Source organism: Erithacus rubecula, assembly GCF_903797595.1.
Source record: "Erithacus rubecula genome assembly, chromosome: 17".
NCBI classification, from domain to species: Eukaryota; Metazoa; Chordata; class Aves; order Passeriformes; family Muscicapidae; genus Erithacus; species Erithacus rubecula.
Window position 1 is genome coordinate 15173360 of NC_136669.1, and position 20483 is coordinate 15193842.

Consider the following 20483-nt stretch of genomic DNA (forward strand, 5'->3'; position numbering starts at 1 on the left):
TCCAGGGAACAGGGACAGGACAAGAGGAAATGGCTTCAAGTTGTGCCAGAGGAAGTTCAGATATTAGGGAAAATTTCTCCATGGAAAGGGTAGTTGGGCACTGGTACAGGCTGCCCAGGTGGTGATGGAATCACTATTCCTGAAAGTGTTCAAGAAACAAGTAGGCTTAGGGTATCTAAGAACATGGTTTAGTGGTGGCCTTGGCCAAGCTCAGGTAGTGCTTGGACACAATGATCTCAGTTGTCTTTTCCAATTTAAACTATTTCATGATGGATGAGCAGCCTAAAAAGCACTAGAAAACAGAGGACTAGGCTTTGGAAACCCTGGGGTCATTATGCAGATCTGCTGCTTTGGTGGCATTGAGGTGAGCAGGTCCATGACACACAGTAATTTCTCCTATCAAATATCATTTTTCTTGGGTATTTCAGCCCTGAGGGCAGCATATTTCCTGCCAGTAGTGGTGGTCATGGGCTGAGGCCTGGGATGCACCTATAACACAAATGTGAATGGCCAGCAGGAACCTGCAGGTAACCAGCTGCCCCCCACTCTACAGAAAACTTGAACTGGAGCCTTTGGGGGTCTCTGAATTTCCCTGTGGTGTGTTATCTTTGCTAGGACAGGTCTGAATAAGGCCATTTATGACTGGGCATGAGGGAGCTTCCTTCAAAGGAGTTGTTGGATGCCACACCCATGGTCGATGATGGGCATGTGCAGAGGAAATCCCAATCAGCCTCTGGCACACAGGTCCCCAAACTTCAGTCCCACATGGGTCTGCCTCCACTTTTCCTGTCTGCAGCAGCCAGAGACATTCAGGGCTCAGTCCCTTTGCAGTGTGACAAATCCCAGCCTTGGGGCTGGGCTGGTGGTGAAATGTGCAGTTTTTTCTTCTCTGTCCTGCCAAGGCAGCTCTAAAATACCATCTCCTGGGGCTGGGTATGTTCCTGTCTGCAGGCACCAGCACTTTGGTCTCCAGAGGTTTAGAGGAGAAGGCAGCACATGAAGTCAGAGATAGGGCAGACGCTGAGAGCTCAAACCAGCATACCCAGTCTCAGGATATGGATTTTGGGTTTGGGTGAGCATTTCTTCCAGCCCAAGAGGAACAGAAACTCCCTCCCACAGCCACAGCTTTTTCTGCTTTCTTGTAGTCTTGCTCCTTGCCAGCTTGTTCATTCCAGAGGAGGTGCCCATGCTTCTGGGAAACAGGCGCTGGTCCTGCAGCCACCAGTGCCAGTGGGTACCATGGGCTGCCCGCCTGGGCTGTGCTCATGGAAGCAGATGTCACCCTGAACCCATGATTAGCCATGATTAGCCAACTGTCCTTTTGCCACTGGTTTCACAGCGGGGGTTGGAGGAGAGGAACTGCCTGCAAGGGAGACGCCAAACCCAGAAAACACAAAAATTACACTTAAAATGAAAAGGTCTCATGCCTCTCTGCTCATGCCTCTCTGCTCACCAGCAAACCAAGAAAGGAAACAACAGCCTGAGAGGGGAATAACCATAACAAATGAAACAGATTCCTTCTGCCTTTCAGTTTGTCTTTTCTCGAAGAAAGCAATAACCAAGTACTGGTTAAGTTGGCTTACCCACAGCATTTTAGGTTGAGTGGTCCTGGGCAGCAGGGGCATGGCCAGGAAAGGCACCAGCTGCCACATCCTTTGCCCAACGGTGGGGCAGGGAGAAAAGGCTGTGGGATGTGCTGACCCACTGTGAGCTAACAGGGGCTGCCAGGGGCCAGAGCAAAGCTGCTGTGGTCCCCCTGGCAAGGCAGAGTGAGATTGGGGCACTGCCAGCACCCACACCCAGAAATACATCTGCAGAAAAACTGGTCGCCCCAACCCATGCACAGAACAATTGATGAGGACAATCTGACCCTGTTTTGGCAAATTCTTCACCCAGCCAAAAATATCCTTCTCTAAGTGCATTCGTCAAGCCCAGCAGAGTGTGTGTGCAGGAAGGGAGTGGGAGGTGGGGGTAGCACTGCATCCGTGAGCTGCAGAGGACAGGAGCTTCAGGGGCTCCTAGACAGCTGCCACTGGCACCAGCCCTATCTCAGCCTCATCTCTGGCTCCTGAGGGCTCCATATGGATGGGAACCCTGGAGGAGAGGCTGGCATGGTGGCATGGCAGAGGTGATGCTCCATCAGAGTGCAGGAGCCAAAGGAGGAGGAGCCAAGCACAGCAGCTGTGTAGGAATACCTGGGAAGTGCCAGAGGGATTGTATTTAATTTGATAATTGGTAGTGAGAGCTCTGATACGAGCTGAGCCAGGCAGGGAGGGGAGAAGAGATTCCTGCCCTGGTGCATCTCATGGCAGTGGCTTTTCAGCACCTCGTGCTCAGCAGCTCTGCAGGAAGGTGCTGTTCTGCCAGCCAGCCAAGGGTTTATCTCCCTACCTGCCAGGGCCATGGGCCAAGGGAGAGCAGGCAGCACAAAGAAGCAGCTTGTGGGGGCAGAGCCATGGCACTGTCCCAGCTCAGTGACAAAGGACACATTGGGAGCAGCCCAGCACATGGTTCTGAAGCAGCTCCTACCCAGGTGACAGAAAGTTACTGCCCTCACCAGCCCAAATTTTCTCCCCAAAACTGAGTGTAATGACCCAAAATCATCCTTCCCATCTTTGGTGCCCTGTGGCTGCCTATTCTCAGCATCTGCCAGCAGCTCCATCCTCAAAAAAGATTGTGGCAACCTGGGCCTGGATTTGTCCTGCTACATCCTGTTCCCAACATGCTCCTCTCCCTGTATTCCCAGGGCAGCTCCCACAGCTCGAAAAGCATAGCAGTTTAAAAAATACTTGTATATAACTTTAGCCAGACTTGTTTACCTTTGCCCTGGGGGAAGGGAACTGAAGCTTCTTCCCAGGACATTGTTGCTCTAGGTGAGGCATGATGGGCTTAACATACCAATAGACTGGGAGTACCCACAGATACCCAGAAAGATAAAAGGCCATCGGCCCAACATCAGCGGGCCACCTACGAGCATCTGCCCCAGACTCTGCCTCTGGCTGAGCTGGATACATTTCCTCCAGAAAGGACTTAGAAAAAAATCTGAGAACGAAGATCTAATTAACATCGGAGGCAAGGAGATTCAGATCCAATGGGAAACTCAATACTGGGGGTTACTCAATTCTGGACAAATCAGCTTTGAAACAGTGCATTTCTATGGGTTTTGACTGTAGAAAGTTTGGGGGAATCTGTCATGGAATGAATCTCTCTGCACAATGGGGCTTTGTGTGGATGAGATGGTTTCTGCAGTACATCCTGGCCAGAACAACATCCTGACAATATAGTAAAGTAATGCCTTGACTCTCTAACATAAAAATGTTGTTGGAGGGTTTTTGTTTTTCCCACTGTTTCGGTGGGTGACACAGGGCAGTAGGAGAATATCCACAGGCAGGAGAATCCCAGTAGCATCCCAGGCTGGCTCCAGGCTCTCTCTCTGGGGTGGTGTCTGCCATGGCTGTGGGAAGATAACAAATACTGCCTGCACCCAGAAACCTCTGGCAGGAAAACCCCATGGCTGGAAGGCCCCAGTGAAGGACTAACCCAAGCATTGGTTCTGTTCTTCTCTGGGTGTCTCTGCAGGGAGCCCTGGAGCACAGCCCACACATGGCTCCCAGCCACCAAGTGTCCTTCCCATGCTGCATCCCCATCTCACCGTGTCTCCAGCATTGCCTCTCCAGGATATGCCAGCTGTTCCAGGCTCCCATTTGCAGACCAGCTTCCCACCAACCAGGGCTGGAGTATGGTGGGAGGTTGGGTGTGCTGGCTTTCAGTGTCTGCTTCCAAGAGCTTCAAGATGCAGTGTAGGGACAGGTGCCACGCTGGGAGAACCACATTGGCTCCTCCTAGAATTACAAACCCTGTGACTGGGGACTGAAAATCCACAACAGCACTTCAGGTGCAGCCAGCAGGCTACTGAAGGGTACCAGGGTGGAAGGGGGCATCCCATGCAGAACCTACCTAATGCCCAAGAAATTCCTGCCTTTTCCATTGGTGAAGGTAGAACCAGATAGTGATGCCACAATGGAGAGAATCTCCCAACCCGGCAGCAGGAGCCACACGACTTCTGCCAGTAACTATGGCAACCCAGAGCAAATAAATGCTATTTTCAAACCACGGGTATAACTTCCTCGTGGGAAGCCCTGGTTTGATCCCCACTGCCAGCTGAATGCTGGCAGCCAGCATGGATGCCCTGTGGAAGGAAGGATGAAGACCAGCCCCACACAGTATGTGGTCCTGGAGAAGCCCCTGACAGGACATTTCAGGAACTTCTCTCCACACCATTCCCAGGAGCTGAAGAATCTGAAGGAACACGGGTGTTTTTCCAGTTGCATTCACACAGAAGCATGGTGTGGGAAAGGGGAAGATCAGAGGGTTTATACAGGATAGGAAAGCCCTAGACAGAGAGAAAGCAGAGGGGATAGGATAGGGTAGGATAGGATGGATAGGATAGGATAGGATAGGATAGGATAGGATAGGATAGGATAGGATAGGATAGGATAGGATAGGATAGGATAGGATAGGATAGGATAGGATAGGATAGGATAGGATAGGATAGGATAGGATAGGATAGGATAGGATAGGATAGGATAGGATAGGATAGGATAGGATAGGATAGGATAGGATAGGATAGGATAGGATAGGATAGGATAGGATCTCCCTGATTGCCTCATCAGGAAGTCCAGCACTGAGGAAAATCCCAGGTAAGGGTTAACGACAAAGGGTGAGCATCAGTTAATTAAGACCCAAACAGAGCAAGAGAAACCCCATTTTCAAATGGCCCAAAGTCCTGCCTCGGGGAGGGAGGAAGAGCCGGGGATGGGCCCCGTGACTCCTGCCCTGTGATTTCGGTGAGACACCGCAGGAGACACCGAATGAGGAAATGCTCGCAGGGTTTGCTCCCTGGCTGGCCAGCGCTTGATGCTGAGGCTGGGGACAGTGCAACACTGCCAGACCTGCACTTCTCATTCCTAATCACAGCACCAGCTCAGCTCCACTGAGTGTATCAGACCTCCAGACTGAAAGTCCACCTGGGTTTGTCCTGAGCTGAGCTGCATTTTTAACACCTTTTCACCAAATTCCCTCGTGGCACTCAGGGCATTCCCTGCCAAAGCAGCTCTGTCCTGCAACAGTGCAACTCCATTGCTGGCACCTCTGTACCCAGACCTGTCCTGGAGGCATAGGGTGCTCCCAGCTGGCTTTCCAGACCCACCTTGCTTCATGACATAGGCAAAAACCGCCAGTGCTGTGGCTTTTAGAAACAGATGCCCTGGCAAACAGCTCTCCAAATTGCCAAAAACCAGCTGGGTCAGGGCAGGTCAGCAGCTCTGGAGTCATGTCAGCATGAGTACGTCAGCATGGAGCAGCCAGTGTCCAGCTCTTGCTTACTGGAAGCAGCTGACAAAAGCTGGAGCCCTCTAAAATTGCTCTCCAAGATGTTTGGTCCATGCACAGACAAGGCCCAGGGCAGCAGGAGACTCATCTGCCACGAGGCCACTCAGAAAAAAAACCCCAAAGGTGGTGGCACCTATCGCCTGCACCTGCTGGAAAGCTCACTTCATCCCTCTGCTCCTTCCTTGGCATAGCAACAGGCAACCCACACTCCTTCTTCAGCTGGGTTTGGTTTGGTGCAGTGTCATGCCATGCTGTGTGGTGAATCCAGCTCAAAAGGAAAAGGCAGAACTGGAGGTGCCACCTGGCAAGTGTGGGCGCGTTGGTGCCAGCCTGGAGAGCGCCGGGCGCCAGGGCCGGGGGGTGAGTGCTGGTTGCTGTGGGAACAGGAATTCAGCGTGTTGTGCATCCAGGCTCTGGCTCTTTGCCTTTGATGTTGTGTCCGCCTCCCAGTGTGCCTTGAATTTTGTTCTCTCCTTATGTTGCCTTTTCCCTGAGAAAGAAGTACCCCTGCACGTCCACAGGACAGATGCAGAACTGGCATGAGAGCCTTGGTGTCTCCCTGAGGGGTGGCAGGGGGACAGAGACATCCTGGGGAAGGCTAGGTGTGTGCAGCCACCATGGGGCCAGAAGAGAGCCAGGTATGACTGAGAGCCCCCAGCCAAGGATGCCATCACTCCCAGACCTTCAGGGGCCAGGAGGCACAGCTGCAGCTGCAGGTCTTAAAGGACTTAAATTGCTCTTGGGTACCTGCTGCATCTGGCCAGGCATGAGAGGGAGCGGAGCAAGGGCACATGAGCTGTCACTAGTGTCCAAATAGTCCTTCCCCTCCTCTGGCCCACATGGGCTTTGTGCATTCTGTCCGCTCACTCCACCAATCACAGTCACACCTGGGCCACAGTGTGGCTCCACAGGCATCTCAGGAGGATGCTTGGCACACAGTCCCTCCACTGGCCTGGTCAGTCAAGGATGATGTGGAGAGAGTGAGGAGGACTGGGCAGTCCTGTGTGGGTGAAAGGAGGTGGATGCTCTCATTTCCAGCACCCAGAACTTCCCTCTGTGCAAATCCTTAAGTGTTGGCACCAAGATGTGCAGGGGGAACCACGCTGGCTCCACCATGACCTGCCTGGCCCCACCTGGGTAGGAGGCCAAATGAATACCTGCCACAGTGAAAATGTAAAATGCAACGTTTTGAAAGGAAATTTTGTTGCCAAGATCTTTAAAAACATCCTTGCTGTGAATCAGCAATTTCAGGTGAAACCCAACCAATTTATTGGACCTTTAGTGCTGGAGAACTGAGACACAGAGACATTGACTGAGTCCCAAATGAAGAGCATGGGAGGAGAAGGAAGGAGAAGAGGGCTTGGCTCAAGGCGCTTGTCCACAATGCAGGGGCAAGAAGACTCCCAGCATCCTGCAGTTCCAAAGGGTGGAGGGAGGGAAGCTCAGGGCCCCACGGCTCAGCCTCTCCGGAGACACGGCATCCCCAGAGCGTCACCACCGGCACAACCCGTGAGCTCCCGGCTACAAAGAGGATCTTTGTGCGCCGGCAGATAGAGCGAGGAGCGGGGACGGGGCCGGATGATCTGTGGGAAGCCACCAGGCAGCGAGGGGCAGCGGGGCCAGGGCTGGAACTGCCCAGGAGGAGGAGGTGGCAGCGATCCGGTGGGTACGGCTATGGAGCCGCTCCGACAGCAGCGGGGCCCACCGGGACCGGGGAGAGGCACAGAGAGGCAGTGGGTGCAGGCACGGGGGGAAAAGCATCCTCTGGGGGGGGTTCCTAAAACCCAGCCTGAGCCCTGGGTCCCTGCTCCAAATACTGATGCTGGTGTAGCTCCAGTCTGTTGATGTCCTTGGGGCTTTGAAGCTCTCACCCAACAACAGGACAGCACCCATCACCCACTGATAAATTCCATGGGGCAGATATCTGGGCTCATCCCTGGCAGCCAGGATGCTCATGCCACTCTCTGTCTGGGCTTTGCACCCTGCAGAGTTCCCTCACTGCAGCCAAGTCAGGCACAGTATTGGAAGAGATGCCCACTCCAGGTAAGGGCTGGTGGCAGCATGGCCAGACCCAGCCCAGGTGAGCACCAGGAGGGCACAGATCTGAGTGCCAGGGTGGGATGAGGTACCACGGGCCAGGCCCCATCTCCCCTCACCAGCCTAAACCTCGTGAACAAACTGCTGATGCTGCCAGAGGCCTGAGCAATGAGAAATTCACCCAGTGATCGTTTGCTCTGGACCCTAGAGGCAGGGATTGTCTCTTTGGTAGTGAAAGGTTAATTTGAGCTGCTGGAAACACTGCTAGCAGTGACAGCCACCACACAGAGCAATGACAACAATGGCCACACTGAGAAAGAGCATGTCCCAGGGTGAAAAAGCAGCAGTGGAGGGGAGTGGTGATGGCAGTGGCAGTGAAGATGGTTGTGGTGCTGGGGGCAGTTATGATGGTGGCAGTGGGGATGCTGGTGGCAGGGGTGGCATTGATGCTGGTGGCGGCAGTGGTGGCAGTGGTGGTGCTGCTGGTGACAGTGCTATGGCAGTGGTGGTGGTGGTGGTGACAGTGTGTTCCACACATGGGATGCACAGTCCCTGCACTCACCTCTGCCAGGGCTCAGGACAGTCTCCCTCTGTGGCTCTGACCCCCAGCCTGCTCCTCCTCTCTGTGCCTCCAGCCGGCCCCTGCCATGGGGGCTGGATGTCCCCACAAAGACAAGGTGACAGTCCTACACAAGACAGTCTCTCTCTCAGAACTAGCATGGCCTGATGCCAGTCCATAGCACAAGCCAGCCACCTCTGCCCACTGCAGTGCTAGAGCCCTTTGTGTTCAAGCAGCAGGAAGGAGTTTGCCCAAGTAAATTCTGTCCTCAGCTTCCCTGTGGTCTCCAGCAAGGCTGAGGTATCCAGAAAAGTGGCAACATGGGAGAAAAGGTTCTTGAGTAATTAAGAGATCTGGTGTTTTGGGACATGGGAAGCTCAGCCAGATTTGTGGCAGCAGGAACTGTTAATGAAACCCCAAATCCTGGATAACAATGTAATCAGCCACCCTTCCAGGACAGGCTGTAAGAGCATCCACCTGGCATGTTTTGGGATGGGGCTGGCTCAGGGGAGTGCGTTCAGGAGAAAGCAGGTGGCAGAGCCTATGATACTATGGTCAGACCCAGCCCCCCATTCTCCTCTGGCCTGGTGAAAGGATGAGCTGGAGAGTGGGAGTCACATCCAAGGGAGCAGGATGGATGGATGGGATGGGGGTAGGACTCCAACAGATGCTACCAATACGGGACCCTGGGAGGATGTGGAGTGCCGGGGCTGGAAGCCCCTAGAGGGGACCCAAGCCAGCAAGGCCCCGGGGGGGCAGCTGATGCTCATTGGAAGCCCCTGACAGGTCACCACAGCTCCGGCGACAGGGCTCTGACAGGGAACGGGGCACAGGATGCAGGCAAGGCACATGGAACGCAGGATGTGCTGTGGAGGACATGGCACATGGGACACAGGACATGGCACGGGGAACACGGCATATGGGATGCATCTTGGGGGATGCGGCACCGAACATGGCACACGGACACGGGGGTACGGGCAGCCGCGTCCTGGGGTCAGGCAACAGGGACACGGCCCGGGCGGTGCTGCAGGGACAGGACACACGGACACGACAGAAGGACAGGACATACGAACAGGACACGTGGATACGACACACGGACGCGACACATGGACAGGACAGGGGCACAAGATACACGGACACGACATGAGCATCCCCGGCCCGGGGCAGAGCCAGCGCAGCGCCAGCGCAGCGTGGGCGGGTCCGTGACGGGACACGCCCCTTATGCTAATGAGAGCTGAATCACGCTCAGCGGACCCCGGCCGCTGGGCAGGACGGGCTCACCCGGGCGGCGCGGAGGGGGGAGTGAGGGCAGGGGATCAGAGCCTGGCCGCCGGCGAGGCCAGGCGGCGTCGCCGCGCCCCGGGGCGCGCGGGGGAGCCCGGATGCCTCTGGGCCTCGCCGACTGCCGCGCCGCGGGAACGGAACTGAGGCGCGGGGCGGGCGGTGAAGAGCGTGCGGGCGGCCGTCCCCCCTGCAGCGCGCGTGGTGTGCGCCGAGGGCGGGGGCGGTGGGTGAGATCACGTGACGGGCGGGCCGCCGCCATTTTGTCCTGCGGAGGCCGTATTTAGGGCGCAGCGCTTGCGCCGCCGCCACTCTCGCCGGGACGGAGCTTCTGTGTCCCGGGCCCTGCCGCCGCCACCCCCGTGCCGCCGCCCCAGCTTCCCTCCGCCCCGCCTGCTTCCCGCCGCGCCTCCGCCATTTTGTGGCCGAGCATTGCCCGCTGAGGACTGACGCCGCGGCGGAGCTTTCCGCCTTTCCCCCGCCCTCTCGCGCTCCCACTCTAGCGGCGCCTCGGCCTGCCCAGCGCAGCCATGTCCTCCAGCGCCAGCCCCGAGTACGCCTCCTTCTTCGCCGTGATGGGCGCTTCGGCCGCCATGGTCTTTAGCGGTGAGCACCGACCGGCAACCGGAGGGGCCGCGGAGGGGTGGGGAGGAGGGGGAGCACGGTGTGGGGGAAGCGGCTTCTCTTTCCCCGTCGCTTCCCTGCCCCGGCGGGGCGCCATCGGCGGCGGGGGCTGGAATTCTTTGGGCCCGGGTGCGCCCCCCTCCCCCACCACAGCTCCATCCGGGCTCTCGGGGGCAGCAGAGGGTCCTTGCTGGTGACGTCACCGCCGACGGAGCCCCCCCGGGGCCACGTGACTGCGGCGGCGCCGCCCGGGCCGTCCCCCCCCTCCCCCTTCCTCCGCGTGGCGGGTCGGGGTCTCCCCGCGGGGCGCGGCAATGTCGTGTGTCCTCGGGGCTCTGCCTGCCCTGGCCTCCGCGGCGGCGGCGCTTCTCCCCCTGTGAATCGGACGTGGTTGGTGTTCAAACCATTCTCCAGATAACACAAAACCAGTTTTTAATGAGATTAAACATAAATGTGCTGTCATTTGGTGGGCTAGTCTGCCTTAGAGACGTTAATGCCATTGCAGGCAGTGGATGGGCTCCTGAGCTACCCCGGGGAACGGGGATGCCGGGGCACGGGGGAAGCCCTGCTCCATGGCCCTCCCTCTGCGTCTCCAGGCAGCGAGCTCAGTGCGGTGTAAATTGGGTCATCCTGCGGCACTGCTTTCCCCACTGAAAGAGCACAGATGCAGGGACTGTAAATGCTGGTTTACAGCAGAAAGACCGTCCTTTAATGCCCTGCCTCTCAGAGCCTTGTTAAAACCTCCTTCAGAAGGCGACCGCTGTTCCTGCATAGCATTTGCTGGTCCCTGATGGGTGCAGCATCCCTTTGGGATGTAACATGGGGAAGGCTTCAGCTGGTTTTTTTCCCAAATGCAGGTGTCACAGTAATTTGGAACAAAAGAATTAGGAGCTAATCTGGCTTTCCCTTCTGAAGGCTTAGCCCATGTCTCCACAGATGTGAACATACTGGCTAGTCTTCATCTCCCACCTCATTTGGCTCCCTTCTAGTATTGGATTGGTTATAGCTCGAGCTGTGTAAGTGCTCTTGAGGTGTTTGAGACCTCACTGTGTTAATAGGCCTCTGGGATGGTGGCTGGGTCTGGAGGATGGATTTGGGGAAGCTGCTGTTGATTGATGAGTGTGAGAGATGAAATCATGCAAAGAGCCAAGTGGACAGTGGATTAAAAGTAGTGTTTGAGAGGAAGTTGTCTAGCCATGCTGGTTAGGCACCATAGACTGATTCCACACCAGCCATGTTTGTGATTTTAGTTTTTTATAAAATAAAAACTTGGTTGGCTGTGTTCAGTCTTGCTTAGTTTGTACCTGGTGGTGGAATGTGGATGTCCATCCTGAGGGCAGTCAGTGGCCTGCCCTTGGATTCCAGACATTGTACTCTTGCTTGACAGGAAAGAATTTTCATGAAAACTCAATGGTTGAAATGCCATAGGAGCCAGAGTTGGGACTGCTGACCTACCTGCCACTTGGCTACTAAATGGAGGAAGAAACTACCACCTAGTTACTTGTTAGGAAAAAATAGTCAGCAGTTCACAGCATTTTGCAAAATGGTCCTAAATAGTGAGCTTTCCTTTTCCAAGGAAGGAGTTGCTGGTTTCCTCTTGTAGAATGGATTTTGGAAGCAAAAGAGTATGGCTGTCTGGCTTTAGGCACCAGGTTTGTGACATGTGAGTGTGCCTCAGCTGAAACATCAGTGAGGGATGTGGACTTGAGTCAGCGCTTCAACAGCAATTGGGAGTGGTGCTGGCTTGTCTAAACCAGCAGGGAAGCCTTTCCTAGAAACTACAGCATGGTGCTGTGAGATTGCAAGAGGGAGGTTTGAGTAGGGGAATGCAAAGTCAGTGCATAAGCTGTATTGATGAAGGTTTGGTATCTGTCATATTGCAGCCAGTTTGTGAGAGGTCCTGGATGCAGAATCTGTGTCAGGTTATCCTGGATTCAGTGAGCTCAGAGGTCTTTCCCGACCTCAATGATGTAATACTGGCAGGTCTGAGCCATGTGGGTACTCTTGCCAGGGCCAGTGTGTTCAGGCACTGGACAACAGGTTATAGATACTGCTGATGGGAAATTGTTTCCTAGATGTGACTGTTCAGTGAAGCGGTTTGTGTTTTTAAGGCAGTATAGCAGAGGTGTCAGCACTGGATAAGCTACAACTTGCAGTATTGTGTAGCTTTTATTACAGGTATGTAGCATCACAGTATGTTCTGATGTTAGTTGTTAAAAAAATCATGCTGGTTTTGAAGTAAGGAACTAAATCTGGACAAGCAGTGTAAACTCTAAAATTGTCTTGGATCTGTGTTAATTAGTGCAGTGATCATGTCTGACTCATGCTGTATCTAAAGATCACATTCTTGTGGAGCTTGTAGTTCCAAGACATGTTTCTAGTAAACATGTTCAGGTTCTGTACTGTCCAGGCTAGTTTGATGTGAAAACAAGTGACTTGGTGCAGTCCTATGTGATGTGTGAGCATTACTTGCTGATAGTAAATAGATAGCAGAACTTGTTCTGGTCAGCAAGAGACAAAAGCAGGCTGCTGTGACCTTGGCCATCTTTGTGCCTGTCCGGTTATTTGCAGATTACAACTTTTTCTCATTGCTGCAGTTCCTTATTTCCCCTAAGTGAAATGTGATGGCTCAGGTGATGTTGACTGATTCAATTATTGTAGTTTTTTCATGTGATTTGAGCACACCAGAATGAACATGTGTGGTGTTGGGCAGAGCTGTCTAGTTCTGTGTCTGCTGGTGCTCTGTACAAAGCTGTCACAAGTGTGCCCACTGTGCCCTCCATGGTGAGAAGTTGTCCTTAGGCCTGAACTCCAGCTGGGTATTCAGTGCCTTTAATACCTGCTGCACTGCCAAGCAGCTGTAAAATTCCTCATTAACAGAACTTTAGCTAGCAGTGTTAAATTAGTCCTGTGTCTTCTCATTTTTGCTGCAGAGCCAATGATACAGTACTTTTCTTTTAAACTAGTGCTTTAGATATTATAGCAGTTGGTTGACTTTTAAGGGAACTCCATGGTGAAATAGCTGGCTCAGAACATGAAGCTTGATGCAGCTGGCAGCCCAGCACAGTCCGATTCTGGAAGGTATCATGACTATAAACAACTTGCATTGTCAAAGACAAATGACACCTGTGCTTCCCAGAATACTGTCTGAGAGGTGGGGAGGTGGAACAAAAGAGCTGCTTGCAGGTAAAAATGAAATGGTGGAATGCAGCTCAAGGTAATTTTCTGCTCCAAATGAGGGTGCTTGTGATGTGGGCAGGTATGTGAGCTACCAGACTGTCTGCAGTAAAGATTAGCTGAAGTCTTCGTCCTTAACAGCAGGTAAAGCAGTGGATGGGTAAGACCTAAGTGCTGTAACAGAAGTGAGGTAGGCGATATTTCTGCAGCTTGAGAATGGGGGAAGGCATCTCAAAAAGGGCATCATTTCCTCTCAGTAAATGCCAGTCTTGGGAACATGTGAGAATTGAACATAGAAAATGAGATGGATCATCGGTATAAATCCACGCTCTGCAGAATGTGGCTTAAGCAGTTATGCTGCAGTTTGTACTGTGGCTTCCTGATGGATTCCTGTGTCACCCTGGAGTCTCTATACAGCCTGCAGGTGCTTCTCCTCTGGTGGGAACACTGGGAGCAGCAGTGGACATGGATGAACTCTGCCTCAGAACCTCTTAGTTAGCTTCCTTTATTTCTTTGTAGAATTGGCCTCTTCCATCTCCAGAGCCTGACTGGTTGTGCACAGATGTTGCAAGGTGAACATCCTAGTGTGACCAGGCTGTCGAGTACTCCTTGCAGCAGTGGTTTACAGCACTGTGTGCTTCTCCAGTGAGGCATAAGTTACTCCACTTGCTTCCTTCAGACTGTGAATCCTGTGAGCACGAGGCTTTGGGTCAGGCTGCTCTGGCCACAGGAGTGTCTGCTGGGTGCAGGCAGGGGACAAGGGGCTGGATGCAAGCAGCTGCTTCCCTGCTTGCAGAAGGACAACCCTGTGCTCCATGGTGTGTTTTACCAAACTTGAAAAATCAAAGAGCTCTGTGTGCAGTGTGAGACAATCCAGAGTGCCAATTGGAGCAGCTCTTGGGCAGTTGACTGGCAGATCCTTCATTTTCCTTGGACTGCTGCTATTACAGCAACATCTCAAGGAGCTGGTGGTTTGTTCAGTTCTCAGATGTACTGACCCAAGAGTACAAGGCCTGCCAGTCTTGGAGAATTTTTGATAATGCTGTAGGCTGACAGTGCCAGGCCTGGTGGAAATGCCCACACCCTTTCATTACATTATAGAAGAACAAAAAGCTGTCCCTAATCTTGAAACAGGTGACTCACTAAAATGTTCAGAGTCTACAGCTTCCTGTAGGGCAGCTTTGCTGTTTACCCCTCAGGTTTTCATTGGGGAACAGGCTTCAGCCAGTGTGATGTGAATTTGATAAGCTCCAGTATGGTTCCTCTAACACAGCTTGTCTGTTCTGTGCAGATGCACCTGTGCAGAGCAGCAGGGTTTTTCCAAGAGTATCGATTACTGTAACCTGAGGTGGAGCTGTTTAGGGTGGGAGGGGGCAGGGCCAACCTGTGGGAAGCAGCCTGTTTCTTTGGAAGTGCCCAGGTTTCTTGCATGGCAAAGCAAGGACTGTACTTGACCTGGATGTTGCCTCTAACATTTCTCCAACCTTTTAAGAAACACATACTCAGGGATGAATGGATGTTGGTCAGTTGATGCCTGTCTGCTCCCAGGGAAGTCTGCTTAATGCAAAGGGCAGCCCATTTGATAATGATTAGTTTTAAAAGGCTCCAGATGTAAGAGCTTGTCCCAAACGGTCTTTCATGCTTGCTGTGATGGTAGCCAGTGGTATCCTAATTGGAAATCTGCCCTTTTTTACTAGCTCGCTTGTAATGCAGGGGAATTCTGCATGTTAGTGCTCTGGAAATGTGCTTCATCATGGTGGGACATGGAAGGAATCCCTGGCTATGAATGGGCCAAATGCTGCTGGAGTGTATGTGGCTAGTTCTGAGCCTGTTCCTGGGCTGAGCCTGTCTGAATGTATCAACTGGTGAAACTGGATCTGTGCTACTGGATCTCCTGACTTGGAAAGCTCTTCACAGCTCCTTTCTGTATCAAGGAGGTGACTTAGGTATCTGATTTATCTGCAAAGTTACTCTTCTTGGAGTGTGATCTGACTGAGTAGAGTCACTTGCTGGAGCTGGAAAAGATTGGTTTTGATGCTGGGACTGCCCTTGATCTAAGAACAGGATGCTGGCAGAGACCTATGGAAAGCTGTAGCCAGTGGTTTGACACTACTGCCTATCTGGCAAGTGACTGTCTAGTTCATACTTGATCCTGGAGCTGCACAGCCTCACTCCCTCTATCACTTTTAAAGGGACAGTTATGGTGAGCTCCCAGGTGACAAATCCTCCCTGAGCCCTGAGGGGAGGGCATTTTGCCCCCAGGATGAGTTCAAGGAGTAAATCAGGTGTTTCACAAGGGAGTTAACCTTTGAAACAGGCTTACTGGGAGTAGGTGGTTTTGAGTGATGTGCATTGCAACTTCTCTGTATTGTAACACCATTGAACTTTTAAATGGCACAATTGCTGGTTAACGACCAGCATGTATTTCTTCTCTGGTGAACTAGATACATGGAGTGCTTCTCCACCTGCCATGTAAATGTTTTGACAGGTATACCTCCTTTAAGGTAGTGTTTGGAGCTTGCTTGGGGTCTATGTTAGAGGTGGGGGAGCTGGATGAGCTGATACCAAAAATCCAGAGTCTTGGTGTATAGCAGATACAGCTCTTGCCCAGTTTCCAGTGTATGTGCCACAGAGATGTCCTCAAACCTTGATCAGTGAGATATGGGAAAACATGTCCTTCCAATCAGTCAGGGATATTTAAATGAAGTATATGTGCTTCAGTTTTTCAGAGCTGCTGCAAGGTAGAGGTGAAGGTGTGCAGGAACATTGTACAGGTGTCCATAGCCCAGAACTGAGTGGCTGTGCTGCTAGAGGCTAGATCATGGTAGGAAGCAGGTATGGTCTTTGCCAACTTGCCTGTAATATTGGGATAATGTCAAAGATGCAAGGACAACTTTCCAGGCTACTGAAGCACTGTAAAGCTGCCTTGTAAGGTGCTGGAGATGCCTCTTGTTTGGGGAGGTGGTAAAGGCTTCCTTGGGAGCAGATGTGGCAAGCTCTGAAGCTCTGTGTGGCCACCAGTGGGAGTTCAGTAGAACTTCAGTGACATCTAAGACTGTCATGTGAAGACAGTAAACATAGGCTTTCTATGAAACCGTGTCTAAAACAAATTCAAGGCATAAGATCTGGCCTCTTCTGAATCGGAACCTTTCTCCAAGGAATGATGTGGAGTGGTAATATTGGAGTTGGTTTCTGTCTCAGTGTGTTTGATGAAGCTGCAATGGCATGTTTAACTCCAGGGCCGAAGCATAGGCAAATAAGTTTTGTGGGAGAAAGGCCCCATGATAGAGATCTGTTGCATCAGTTCAGGTGGCCCAGCTCTCAGCTCTGTTCTGCTGGGGTAGACATATGCTGTGTTGTGCCTTGCAGTGTGGACTCTGGGAGGGCATGAACACTGGAGTTCCCCTTGGGACTTTGGGATTTTGGCTCCTAAGCAGGGGTATAAATGGCTGCTGGGATGTGCCCTGCTGTGAAGCTCACCTGGGAAGATGTTCTGCTACCCGTAATGTTTAAATAGAGTCTCTTAACTCATCTTTGGAGTAGGACTCTGGGCAGGTCACTTCCTCATCCCTTAGGGGAATATTCCTGGCTGTCATATGACTGTGTTGGCTTTGCACAATCCTTCCTTGTGTTGGTTTTGCACAATCCTTCCTTGTGCTGACTTAGCTGTTCTAACTGCAGCCTAGTGAAAGACATGATATTTGGGGATGTGTCTAATGCATTTTTTTTCTCTTCCAGCCTTGGGAGCTGCATATGGAACAGCAAAGAGTGGCACAGGTATTGCAGCCATGTCTGTCATGAGACCTGAGCTGATCATGAAGTCCATCATCCCTGTGGTCATGGCGGGTATTATAGCAATCTACGGCCTCGTAGTGGCAGTGCTCATTGCCAATGCCCTCTCACCTGAAATCACGCTATTCAAGTAAGTTGCTGCATCTGGTGATTCTGTTTCAGACTGTCCTGTCACTGTTGGATGCTCTGTGTGTGGGTGGTTTTGGCTCAAGGCCGCTGGAAGGGCTGGCAGTGTTAAATGCTGCTGAGCTGGGCTTTGGAGCACAGGCTGGATTGCAGCTGTTGTGCTGGAAGCCTCAGCCCCAGTTGGAGCTGCCTGCTTAGTTGGCTGTTCTGGCTGTCACAGATCAATCAGGCATCCTGCTGCTCATGTGGTGGGGCTGTAGCTTGGAAAAAGCTGTGTACAGGTAGCACTGGGATAGGAGACAAAGCTTGTGTCATGATGCCAGACTCTAGACCTGGATGCACAGGTATTTCCAATACTGTCCAAATAGTTCTGCTGTTGCCTGGGAGATGCAAGTGAATAATTAATATTGCTTTTTCTTTATGTGCTGGTAAATCAATCCTCGAACTGTACATTGGGCCAGTGTAGCAGCTACAGTCTGCAACTTAATCTGCTCTTGTCTTCTGAGAACAACTGGAAACTGGTGTGATTGAGCCTTCTTGAAATTAAACAGTGCTGCTGAAGTGTGACAGGTATCTGTGTTGCTGTACAGGCTATACCTATGAGCAGTGTGCTTGACCTAACAAGAAATGGTCTAAAAGAGCAGATACAAATGGTCCTTTGCAATTACCAGGTGGGCAGACCCTGATAGGGACTACTGCTCATTACTGTTCTCCTTCTTGGAAAACCAGACCATTCCTGCCCAGCTTCTGCAGAGCAAGACACTTGGATGTACTGTAGTTGTATATAAGGTTGCTAAAGGTTGGAGATCAGCTGCTACTAACAGGCTGCACAGCAGCATGGGACAGCCATTGCTGCAAGTGCTAATAAGTGCTGTTCTGACAGCACACTGAGTCTGCTGGCAGCCAGATGAGCCCAGTAACTCAGTTTGGTGTATGAGCGACACATGAACATCAGGTGAAGATCCTTCACTGCTGCCTTGTTTCTTTAAGTATCAAAGTTTGGGAGTGTCAGTAAGCATTTGCTTTGAGACATGTTGGACTTGTTGAAAGAGGGGCTTAAGGCTGGGTGTCCTGTTCCTTGCCACTGAAACTTTTCCATCTCTGTCCCACAGGAGCTTCCTTCAGCTGGGTGCTGGCTTGAGCGTGGGTCTCAGCGGTCTGGCTGCTGGCTTTGCCATCGGCATTGTGGGCGATGCAGGTGTCCGGGGCACAGCACAGCAGCCCAGGTTATTTGTGGGGATGATCCTCATTTTGATCTTCGCTGAAGTCCTGGGTCTCTATGGCCTCATTGTTGCCCTTATCCTCTCCACGAAGTAAATGTTGCAGTATGATGTAAAGAGATGTAACAAATCTACATTTAACAAAAAAAAAAAAAGCTCCAGAATGAAAATGGTTTCTCCAATGTGTACAGTTGTCCCAATTTGGTAGTTGATCTCTTGTAAATGCGCAATATCTGTTAGTGACTCGTCTGTCCTGTGTGTACTTCAATATTAACTTGGATGGGCTGCTCCAAGCCTACTGCATGGCTTGGGGTGGCCTATGTGCAATTTTCCACCCATTGCTGTTAGTATTTTATGTATAAATATGAACTAGAAATGTAATTTTTTCTCTTCACTGGATGTTTATTTATAAAAGACTTGACATGTTCATACATCTATGGAGCAAGGATTTTCAATTTCCCATGCTATATATATATTAATCTTATATATAGGTAGATTACACTGTGGGGTCAATTGTAAGTGCAGAGAATTCCTTGGATGTAATTTTGATTCTAAAGATTGCTGTAGTGTCCTGGTATTGGAGTATGAGAATTTTGTGTTTTATTACAGCAATTGTTCGAAACACTCCTGTGTTTCAATAGTAACTGCATATGCTCCGGCATCAGTCGTGCACCCAGTGTTGGGTTACAAACTTCTACCATGTTTCCAAATAAAACTTCCTCACTACATTGCTGTAATGAGTACCTGGCTCTGATTTCCAGCTGTTGCTGTTCCTTTGGGAAGAGTGGGTGAGGTTCCTGAAGTGGCTAGGCAGCATGCTGGAGTGATGCTGGCCAGCTCTGCCACAACTTTCTCCTGAGCCATGGCAGTGTGGTTCCCAGCTGCCACTATGGGTCATATTCATGGTGAGCAGGGATGCAGGCCTGTGCTCACCTTGATCACATCTGGCTCAGTGTGGTGCTCTGTAACCAGGGGTCAAGGAGCTGCAACCTGCACCTAGGGCCAGGGAGAAAGGCTGCAGCTGTGGTCAGGAGAAGGAGCTGCCTTGTCAGGAAATAAGCAGCCTGTCCTTGTGCTGGCCCTGCAGAAGCTGAACTGCTTGGGAGCTGTACTGTTACAATTACTGTCTCTGAAGTACTTCAACAATAGCCACATCAACAAAATTCCTTCAATCAAGAATTTGCATTTTTATCTTTTAAATCACAGGACCATTTGAGCTGGGAGATTATGCTGCTGCAACTACTGAGTGTTAGAACAATCTCCTCTGGCCTGAGGATTTGAGTACTGCCAAGCTTATATGGGGAAATATATGTTGGACCCTTTCAGTGGTAAAGCTTGGTCCTTTTTAGCACTGGGAAGTCTGTAGGTTGGAGAGCAGAGCCAGATTTAAAGTCAAAATATTACTAGTCAAGACACCTGGTGCTAGCAGTGCTGATGCATGTGGATGGGTCACCTGGTTGGGAATGAAAGTGTACATGTGTTTCACCAAGGTACCTGTTCAGTGAGTGGTACAAATACCATGAAGAGCTGTGGCAGAACATAAGGAATTCACTGAAGCTGTCAGGAGCATCTAACCTGGCAAGGGTGATGCCCTCTGTGTATCTTCTGGGCATTTGGGAGACTAGATAGAAGCCAGTCATCCTGTCAAGGTCAACAATAATTATTAACAAAAGAATGGGCTTATTTTTTTTGCTATTTGCTAAAACACTAATCTCTCTGCAGTCACCTCTCAGCAGGCTGGGCTGGTTGCATTTTGCTTGGGAAGGGCTTTGCCTTGTGGCACTGTGAGCAGAGATGGTGGGGCTGCACAGAGGTGTAAGCTGACTGAAGGAAAATCCAGTGTGCCTGCTGAAGCAGTGGCTGAGGGAAGGAGAAATTCCCGATCTAAATAGTTTGGGTCATTATTTCCATCAGCAGAAGTAGTAGATACACCTCTGAATTAGGCTTCTGCAGGGGTCATAAAGGTTTATGAAATCTGTAGGTTAATTGTATCTCACACTGACTGCAGAGGGGGGGGCTTTCCTGGTGTAGTCTGACAGCTTGCAGCTGGGGGGTGAATCCCAAACCCAGACTCTGGAGAGGATGCTGCATCCAGCTTGCAGTTCTGGTGAGAGGAATTGAATTTGGCAAGTCAAATTGTGTGGGAGGACAGGAGAGGGTCCTGGCTGGGGCTGCAAGTATGCTTAACATCCAGTTTTACCTTCTGTAAGGGGACTCTACTGCCAATTTTTTTTTTTTGCCAATTGACAAGAATGTGAGCAAAATTGCATTTAAGA

At 51.4% G+C, this 20483-nt stretch overlaps 1 protein-coding gene and 1 long non-coding RNA gene across 2 annotated transcripts; one reads left to right on the forward strand and one right to left on the reverse strand.

Moving 5' to 3' along the window:
* Positions 1 to 3305: 3305 nt before the first annotated feature.
* On the reverse strand, positions 3306 to 4009 carry LOC306809162. Its single transcript, XR_013776184.1, has 2 exons — positions 3541 to 4009; positions 3306 to 3454 (listed from the first exon to the last, which is right to left on the reverse strand). It is a non-coding gene; the product is annotated as an uncharacterized lncRNA (long non-coding RNA).
* Positions 4010 to 9513: 5504 nt separating this feature from the next.
* ATP6V0C (ATPase H+ transporting V0 subunit c) lies at positions 9514 to 18935 on the forward strand. The gene is made up of 3 exons (XM_079321144.1): positions 9514 to 9874; positions 16808 to 16991; positions 18100 to 18935. The coding sequence occupies exons 1-3, from the start codon at positions 9799 to 9801 to the stop codon at positions 18302 to 18304; spliced, it is 465 nt and encodes a 154-aa protein (XP_079177270.1). The 5' UTR covers positions 9514 to 9798; the 3' UTR covers positions 18305 to 18935.
* Positions 18936 to 20483: the final 1548 nt, after the last annotated feature.